This window comes from Nansenia antarctica (genome assembly GCF_963989245.1).
Source record: "Nansenia antarctica genome assembly, chromosome: 10".
Classification (NCBI taxonomy): domain Eukaryota; kingdom Metazoa; phylum Chordata; class Actinopteri; order Argentiniformes; family Microstomatidae; genus Nansenia; species Nansenia antarctica.
The window spans coordinates 25,322,779-25,332,778 of NC_137680.1; the positions used below are offsets into that span (position 1 = coordinate 25,322,779).

Below are 10,000 nucleotides of genomic sequence, written 5' to 3' on the forward strand. Positions count from 1 at the left end.
CTACTCTGAAGCGAAAAATAAATAAATAATAATAATAATAATAATAATAATAATACGAGACATTGATTGACAGCCGAGGCCGATGGGAGACCGTTAGACCTTCAGCATAAACTCTAAATGAGCATACTTGTAAACTTTCCATTTTACATAATTGCGAAATTTCGCAACGTCAATATAATTATAAAATGCATCGGACGTCAGCGGTCTCTGTGCCTATAATGTTTTTTTTCGGATGACGGATTTAGAAATACAAATATGGGGTCTTCATATGGATGCATGGTGATATCTTATAATTAAAAAGGGCAGTTGGAATTGACCAACATTGAGTGTTGTCGAAAACATGGTTAATGACTATAGATTCAGAGGACGGAGATATCATAATCGTCCAATCGTGTTTTTAATTAAATCTATTTACTGTAGCCTATCTACCTACAGTACTTTAATTATAGAGGCCCGTCTGCAACCATCTCTTGATTTCAATTTAAATTAAATTGAATTGACCAACTTCATTTCCCTGACATATAATAATAATATTAGACTTTTCATCGCTTCAGTTCAGGAAGAGAGACTGACCTCTGACCTTTGACAATCCAGCTGGGCCAATAGGGTGAGGCGGTGCTAATGGAGAGGTCACGGGGTCAACAGAGAGGTCACATGGTCAACAGAGAGGTCACGGGGTCAACAGAGAGTTCATGGGGTCAACAGAGAGGTCACTGGGTCAACAGAGAGGGCGGGTTACAGACAGACAGACAGACAGGCAGGCAGAGAGACAGATAGAAAGACAGACAGACACACGGACGGACAGACACACACAGGCACACACACACACACACACACACACACAGCACAGACACACACAGAGACAGACTAGGCCTAAATGACCATCAGTTCAGTTGATATTGCGGTCTAGCTCAACGATTTGTGTCGTATCTGCATATATCTACTAAATATGTCAATATAAATATCAGTTGTGTATAAACCACAGGTCTTTATAAGAGCCAGACAGAACACATCACTCTGACATCTGCAGAGGTTGAGTGTAATGGCATGGTCAAACAGAGAGACAGGGGTGAACAGACTCATACTAGCCTCTCTCCCTCTCTGTCTCCCCCCCTCTCTATATCTCTCTCCCTCCCCCGTCTGTCTTTATCTCAGTCTGTCTCTATCTATAAAGGTTTCTGGTCTCCTAGTTTTAACAGGTTTAGGGGGGCCGGCGATGGAGCCAGGAGATTTCATAATGGATAATAGACCAGAGTTATTATAGAAATACTCCACCAATACTCTTAGCTGGATTCATATGATAGATTACATACAAACACATCAAGGACAAAACACCTTAGAAGTTATTTTTTTACATCTTTTCTTTATTTTCCTCAAACAAAACCGTCACAGCAGGAGAGAGAATTTAGAACAACTGATGGGGAAAGAAAAAAGAAAAGAAAAAAAAGAAGAAATATGGAAATATATATTTTCAGAACTGGAATTTTGGCTTCAGTTCTGGCATTTCTCCCAAGAAAAGAAAAGGACAAAAACACATCCAAAACACAAACCAAACTCAACTCAATCTGGGAGAGGAACTGTGATTCACATCTCTTAATGGTTTGGTCACATCCATCTCTATTTGAGAGACTGGAACCATGGCAGTTTGATGAACTTCTACAGAGCAAGTTTTCCCTCTTTCAATGAGTCTCTCTTCTTCCTCCTTCCCCTGGAGAAACACTGAAGACGATTCGGGGAGAGGTGGAGAGAGAGAGAGAGAGAGAGAGAGAGGGAGAGAGGGAGGAGGCGGAGGAGAAGAAGAAGGAGGAGGGTTGGAAGAAGAGAGCATATGAGAGGTGGGGTGGAGAGAGAGAGAGAGAGAGAGAGAAAGAAAGAGAAAGAGAAAGAGAGAGAGGGAGGCAGCGGAGAAGGAGGAGGGTTGGGAGGTTGGAAGAAGAGAGCATATATGAGAGGTGGAGAGAGAGAAAGAGAGAGAGAGACAGAGAGAGAGAGAGAGTGAAGGAGGTGGAGGAGAAGGAGGAGGGTTGGGGTTGGAAGAAGAGAGGGCGCATATATGAGAGGTGGAGAGACAGAGAGAGAGAGACAGAGAGAGAGAGAGAGACAGAGAGAGAGAGAGGGAGGAGGCGGAGGAGGGTTGGGGGGTTGGAAGAAGAGAGAGAGATGATATATCTCACGAAACAGATGTGACAGTTTGGCGGTGTGGAGTGTGTTCCCCCAGCAGGGAGTGTGTTCCACACCTGCGTGGCATCATTCCCCGGCAGGCTGAGTAAACGCTGTCAGACCCGCTGCACAGAGACGCCACGTTTAGCCTGCCGTAAACTAACACGCTTTGTGCTCTCTGTCCACACCCCCCTCTCTCCCTCTCTCTCTGTCCACACCCCCCCCACCCCTCTCTCTCTCTCTCTCTATCCACCCCCCCACCCCTCTCTCTATTGCTCCCTCCTCCCTCTCTCTATCGCTCTCCCCCCCTTCTCTCTCTATCCCCCACCCTCCCTCTCTCTCTATCCACCCCCCCTCCCTCTCTATCGCTCCCCCATTCCTCTCTTTCTCTCCCCTTCTCTCTATCCCCCACCCTCCCTCTCTCTCCTGCACTCCCCCCCTCTCCGCCTACACACCCTCCTCCCCCTCTCTTGCCAACCTCTGTTAATCTTCATCTCAACAACATCTCAATAAAACATTTCATCCTCTCCCTCCCTCCCTCCCTCTCACCCTCCCACTCTCTCCCTCTCTCCACTCTAAATCTTTAAATCAAGGCTGTTTATCTTTTCATCGTTTCTACCCCCCCTCCCCCCCTCTCTCTCTCTCTCTCTCTCTCTCTCTCTCTCCGGCAGGCCAGCCAGGGGGTTCAGAGTGTCTGAAGGCCGCAACATAAACACCTGACGGTCGATATCGACACAACGGTTAAACAGCTATCCACCTGACAGTTAGACAGTTATTGTGGTAGGGTTGTAGTTGTGGTTAAATTGTTATTCACCTGACAGTTAGATAGTTATTGTGGTAGGGTTGTGGTTATGGTTAAATAGTTATTCACCTGACAGTTAAATAGTTATTCACCTGACAGTTAAATAGTTATCCACCAGGTGGTTAAACAGTTATTGTGGTAGGGTTGTGGTTGTGGTTAAATAGTTATTGTGGTAGGGTTGTGGTTGTGGTTAAATAATTATTCACCTGACAGCTAAATAGTTATTGTGGTAGGGTTGTGGTTAAATAGTTATTGTGGTAGGGTTGTGGTTAAATAAATATCCACTTGGTGGTTAAATAGTTATTGTGGTAGGGTTGTGGTTGTGGTTAAATAGTTATTGACCTGGCGGTTAAATGGTTTTCACTGAGTGGTTACCGGGCGGTTACGCAATGTTGATGCAACCCCTTTGAAGGACTTTGGGCCCAGTGTCTGTCTGTCTGTCTGTCTGTCTACCCCTCTCCTGTTGAACTAACCATGTCCGGACTCCTAGAAGGCTCATTTCAATCTCCTCCTCATCCTCATCATCCTCATCATCATCATCATCATCATCATCATCATCATATGTTCTCTGGTCCATAACACCAATCATAACATCTCTGTTGTTTATGAACCATAACATCACAGTTTAGATGAATGGTTGTGGTGTGGTTGTATTATGTTTGTGTTATGGTTGTGGTATAGTTGAGGTCGTCCCCTGGCCTCTGTGACCTTGCCGCTGATGATGTCACCCTCTCAGGCCTTCCGGGTCGTGACCCCTGTGACCTCTGTGTTGACCCCTGTGACCTCTCAGGCCTCTGTGACCTCTGTGTTGACCTGGGAGGCGATGCTGGGCGGCGTGACGTTCAGGTGGATGTCGTACTGCTGGTCCAGACCCAGGTAGCTGTCACTCATCAGGTACAGTGTGTAGATCACCCTGGAGAGAGGAGGGGGGGGGGTGAGAGTGTGTGTGTGGGTGGATATGTGTGTAAGAGTCCAAGCTAAACCAGGCTACACCAAGCTCAACCAAGCTAAACTAACCCTAACCCTAACCCAATACCTGACTCGTCTATTCCATCCTAGGCCTAGTGTGTGTGTAGTAGATTTGTAACGGTGTTAACACTAGAACAGCCATGCCATGTTAATATAAGAGCCGCCTCGGGGGTCAAATGACCAGTCTTTACAATGCTAAGCTGCTACTTACACACAACGACCACTAGTTGGCCGCTTGTAATTTAGCCTGCCTCCTACACAGAAACACTGCCAAAATAGCTTCATACTAGCTTATCCTGATGTGATATTGAAAATGTAAGGATACTGGGTGGTAGAACGCACATATCTAGAACAAGTCATGAAAGGAGGGTCCTGAAATTTGATCGAGTGCAAAGATATAAAACATTTTTACTCACAGGGTCAAAATGACCCCACCCATGGCTGTTGGAGTGTTAAATCATGGTGTGTAGTAAGCGTGTAAAGGTGTTCTCCGTACCGGCCAGTCTTCTCGGGGGTGTAGAAGGCCAGGGACACGTTGCTATGGTTACGCAGGTAGCCCACCCGCTTGACGACCAGCAGCTCCCTGCGCTCCACCTCCCCCAGCACCAGGACCCAGCCCTCCTCCTTGGACTTGGGGAAGCGGGGCGCCTGGGCCTTGCTGTCCTGCCTCCTCTGGGAGGACACAAATGCACGCACACTCAGAGACACAAGATAAACAATTCAAACCCATAAATATCATTTTATGAGTGTGTGTGTGTGTGTGTGTGTGTGTTTTGTCTCATTGTCGACTCATATGTTGTGTGGGGTCCCACAAGGTTCCATCCTTGGTCCCATTTTGTTCAGTCTGTATATGCTCCCCCTTGGTCATATTATTCGTTAATATAAGACTGTATCCTACCACTGTTATGCAGATGACACCCAGCTTTATGTTTCATTTAAATCCAACAAATTAAAACATGTGGATACTTTACAGTGTTGTCTCACTGCTATCAAAGATTGGATGTCACAGAACTTTTTACAACTGAATACAGACAAAATGTTTTTTTTTTTTTTTGACCAGACCAAATTTCAAGGAGTATTAGTCCATATCTCGGGAACTTATTATTTTATCATTTGTTTTATTGCTTTTGGGAATTTTCATAATTGTATAAATTCTATTTTACTTGTCTGTTTACTTGCTGTCTTTTAGGCTGTATGCTACTAAATGTGAAGCACTTTGTGACGCTGTCTTGAGAAGTGCTACACACAAAGTAAAGTAAAGTAAAGTAAAGTAAACTTAAGCCGGGTACACACACAAGGATTTTCAAAATCTTAACCAAATTTTTATCTGAGACAGACCCCACACATGAAGATAACAATTTTTGGATTGAACAGCCTTGATTATATAATGATTAAATCACTTTGAGCTGCAACGTTTGCAGGAAAAGCGCTATACAAATAAAGTTATTATTATTACAATCTAACATAGTACCCTGACTGACCTGTACGAGGCAACCATGTGTGACAGGGCAAATCAGCTCAGCAAAAGTCAGCTCGCTTCTTGATTGGCTACATTCCTTCCACGTCACAGTCGGACTCGCGAGCAGGGTTGCCAGATGGGATTGACATTTTCCACCCTAACCACAGCCTAAAACCGCTAATTCCACCAAAAAAACCAATCCCATCTGGCAACCCTGCTCGGAAGTTGTCGGGAGTCGGTAGTTGCCCCCATACATTTTTTGGTCGTAAGTATTGAACACGTTTGACATTTAGGCCCCGACAATTTTCAGAGCAGATTGTCGGGAGAAATGTACTCTTAACACACCTCACACCACAGTATAATCTTATATGATAATCTTTAGAGCCTTCCGATAATCGGGCGTTTTCTGTCTTTGGTCGGAAGGGGGAAAATCGGCCCGAAATTGGCCAGATTATCTTTATGTGTGTACCCGGCTTTAAGTAAGGTAAAGTAAAGTAAAGTAAAGTAAAGTAAAGTAAAGTAAAGTAAAGTAAAGTTAAGTAAAGTAAAGTAAAGTGTGTACTAACCCTTTGCTGGCCCGTGTTAATGTGTGTGTGTGTGTGTGTGTGTATGGTATGTGTGTGTGTGTGTGTGTGTGTGTACCTACCCTCTGCTGGCCCGTGTTGATGCGGTGCAGGCCGACCTGCAGGACGTACTCCTGGTCAGCATGCACCTGCAGCCAGCTGCCCTGCTCCCGCAGGTTCACCTTCCCTGCAGGTAGGGGGCGCTCCTGGCTCTGGCTCTGCTCCTGGCCCCGCCCCCTCTGGCCCTGGCCCCGCCCCTTCTGCTCCTGGGGCTCCTCCCACCAGCCCTTCACACTCAGACGCACCTCCACCACCGGGAGATGGCTGAGGAAGGACCAGGCCTGGAGGGGAGGGAGGGAGGGAGGGGGGAGAGAGGGGGTAGGGAGAGAGGAGGGGGAGGAGGGATGGGGGGGAGGGGGGGTGGTGGTAGGGAGGGAGAGAGGGATGTAGGGCGAGAGAGAGAGGGAGGGATGGAGGGAGAGAGAAGGAGGGAGGGAGAGAGAGAGGGGGGGGGGAGGGAGAGAGAGAGAGGGAGGGAGGTAGAGGGAGGTAGGTAGATACAGTGTTATATAAGACAGATCCATCATGTGATGAGATAATTTGATGAACGCCTGATTCATTCAAACAGACATAATTCACACACACACACACACACACACACACACACACACACACATACACACACACACACACACACACACACACACAGGAGGGAGAGGTCATTTGTGCGAGTAAGTGTGTGTGTGTGTGTGTGTGTGTGTGCGTGTGTATGTGTATGTGTGTGTGCGTGTGTATGTGTGTGTGTGTGTCTGAAGCCAGGCTAGTTGAGAGGCGAGGAGGTAGAACAGCCTTGGTGACTCATCAGACCAGAGCCTCTGTGTGTGTGTGTGTGTGTGTGTGTGTGTGTGTGTGTGAGGATTACTCTGCCTGAGCCAATCAGACCAGCACGCTCCCGCGCATCTCATTAATTAATTAACGGGCCACACCGCCATAGGGGGAAGGGAGGAGGGAATGAGGGGGGAGGGGAGGGACGGAGGGAGGGAGGGAGGAGGGGAGGGAGGCAGAGAGGGAGGGAGGAAGGGAGGGAGGGAGGAGGGGAGGGAGGAAGGAGGGGAGGGAGGGAGGGGAGGGAGGAGGGGAGGGAGGGAGGAGGGGAGGGAGGCAGAGAGGGAGGGAGGAGGGGAGGGAGGGAGGAGGGGAGGGAGGCAGAGAGGGAGGGAGGAGGGGAGGGAGGGAGGAGGGGAGGGAGGAAGGAGGGGAGGGAGGGAGGGAGGGGAGGGAGGGAGGGAGGAGGGGAGGGAGAGAGGGAGGCAGGAAGGGAGGGAGGGAGGAGGGGAGGGAGGGAGGGAGGGGCTCTGATTGGGTGAGGGGGCCAGGCCCACCGTGGGGCTCAGATCTTCTCATCACCGTGGTAATTAACACATCCACAATCCCACAACCGCCCCCCCCTCGCCCACACACACACACACACACACACACACACACACACACACACACACACTCATTACCGAGGTAATTAACACTCAGACTGGAGGCTAAACCCTCACTGGCTGTAACTGGGCCCCATGGAGGGACCTGGGAACACCACACACACTCTTTGTGTGTGTGTGTATGTGTGTGTGTGTGTGTGTGTGTGGGTGTAAGTGTGTGTGTGTGTGGGTGTGTGTGGGTGAGTGGGGGTGTGTGTGTGTGTGTGTATGTGGGTGGGTGGGTGAGTGTGAGTGCGTGAGTGTGTGTGGGTGTGTGCGTCTGTGTGTGTGAGTGTGAGTGTGTGTGTGTGTGTGTGAGTGTGTGTGTGTGTGTGTGTGTGTGTGTGTGTGTGAGTGTGTGTGTGTGTGCGCGTGTATGTGTGTGTGTGTGCGTGTGTGTGTGTGTGCCAGGGTTTCCGTTAGAAAAAATTGCCGCCGGACATCGTGTCCGGGAAGATTTCGATTTACCGGACAAACGTGATATATTCCGGTCATCTGATTAAAATATAATATTTTTTTTTTTTTTCAAAATCATATTTTTTTTCTTCCAAATCTAATATAGCTGTTTGTCGCGGTGATTACTGTTGTGTAGCGGCCTATATATGCCATTTAATGTCTATTTCTCATCCGATACGATTAGATGCGAGCTATATAATATATAATAATATAACATGATTCGCATTCACGATTATGTCCAGCGCTGAACGGGCGCCTCACTGGGAACTGAACAGACAGCATCGATCAATGAACGGACTCCACATTACGTTAACTGAAGTTTGTTAAATTGTTTGGGATTAATGTGAGTTTTCTATTTTCTCTTTCCAGTTTTACCCTTTTTTTTTAATCAATAAAACAACGTCATTTCTATAACCAGGGGGGTATTCCATCAACATCGCTAAAAGAAAATCCAGGTTTAGTCTGACAAAGTCTCGCGAGGGTTCCTAAAAATATACAGGCATATTCCGATAAATCTCGCGAGAGTTATCAAAAATAAGCCAGGATTTTCCTTTAGCGACGTTGATGGAATACCCCCCAGGTCTCGCTGGTTGGGAAGGCATTTCGTTTAGCTGCCTGTCAAATCATACTTAATCGGACTCGGGAGTATGACAATGAGGAGAACATAACTGTTTTTGTATGTCGTCCTGAAGACCGGCTGTTAGATCATATCGCTGAAGTTTGTCTCCATAGTGTAAATGTTGTCCGTTTCGTTTGTTATCCGCTCCGCTTCGGGACACCATTTTCAGCTGAGCACCAAACACACACACACAACACTGCCCGAGAGAGAAGGACCCGCCCCCTTTAGTTAGCCTATAGGCTAACTAAAGGGGGCGGGTCCTTCTCTCTCGGGCAGGCTAACTAAAGGGGGCGGGTCCTTCTCTCTCGGGCAGGCTAACTAAAGGGGGCGGGTCCTTCTCTCTCGGGCAGTGTTGTGCGTGTATGAGTGTGTGTGTGTTTGGTGCTCAGCTGAAAATGGTGGCCCTAAGCCAAATTGTGCTTAGAGGGAATTATTTTCACCGGACATTATGTCCGACGAGTTTTCAATTTGTCGGACTTCAACACATTTTACCGGACAAAGACCGGTAATTACCGGTTAACGGAAACCCTGGTGTGTGCGTGTATGTGTGTGTGCGTGTATGTGTGTGTGTAAGTATGTGTGTGTGTAAGTATGTGTGTGTGTGTGTAAGTATGTGTGTGTGTGTGTGTGTGTGTGAATGTGTGAGTGACAGTGGTTGGTTGAACACATCTGTGAGTCACATGACACATGACAGTGATGAAGTCTGTCACTGACTCTTAAGTGGAATGTTATGAAGTGGAATGTTATGAAGTGGAATGTTATGAAGTGGAATGTTATGAAGTTGAATGTTATGAAGTTGAATGTTATGAAGTGGAATGTTAGGAAGTGGAATGTTATGGAGTGGAATGTTATGAAGTGGAATGTTATGAAGTGGAATGTTAGGAAGTGGAATGTTATGGAGTGGAATGTTAGGAAGTGGAATGTTATGGAGTGGAATGTTAGGAAGTGGAATGTTATGGAGTGGAATGTTAGGAAGTGGAATGTTACGGAGTGGAATGTTACGGAGTGGAATGTTATGGAGTGGAATGTTACGGAGTGGAATGTTCTGGTGGTTACCTGGGCGACCTCGCTGGGCGTTAGCTCCGCCCCCACCATGGAGGAGAAGGCGTGCTCCCGCCCGTCACACGCGGCCATCAGCTCAGGGAGGCCTTCGATTGGTCCGCTGTAGCCCCCGGCCCCGCCCCTTCCTCTGGTGGCGGAGCCCGACTTCCTGAGGAGGACAATAGGGGGGGAGGGGGGAGGGGGAGGGAGGGGCAAAGCTTGGTCATGTGACTTTCCATTGAACAGCACTGCTGCCCGTCGCCACGGGAACCCCCATCACCATGGGAACCCCCATCGCCATGGGAACCCCCATCACCATTGGAACCCCCATCCCTCTTCATCCCCTCTCTCTCTCACCATCTTTATTGAGTTGGCACCAAATTACCCCTCACTGCACAGGGCTGGAACCACTGGATGAGTGTGTGTGTGTGTGTGTGTGTGTGTGTGTGTGTGTGTCTGTGT

At 47.9% G+C, this 10,000-nt stretch overlaps 1 protein-coding gene across 1 annotated transcript in view; it reads right to left on the reverse strand.

Annotated features, from left to right (window-relative positions):
• Window positions 1–3,491: 3,491 nt before the first annotated feature.
• The window catches only part of ascc3 (activating signal cointegrator 1 complex subunit 3), a gene marked incomplete at its 5' end in the record, with an annotated part of 123,965 nt that continues 117,456 nt past the window's right edge, over window positions 3,492–10,000 (reverse strand). The window contains 4 exons of the mRNA XM_080541120.1: window positions 3,492–3,875; window positions 4,428–4,603; window positions 6,037–6,294; window positions 9,554–9,707. Coding sequence (XP_080397246.1) covers window positions 3,749–3,875; window positions 4,428–4,603; window positions 6,037–6,294; window positions 9,554–9,707 — 715 coding nt within the window. The 3' untranslated portion in view covers window positions 3,492–3,748. The remainder of the gene's footprint in view (window positions 3,876–4,427; window positions 4,604–6,036; window positions 6,295–9,553; window positions 9,708–10,000) is intronic.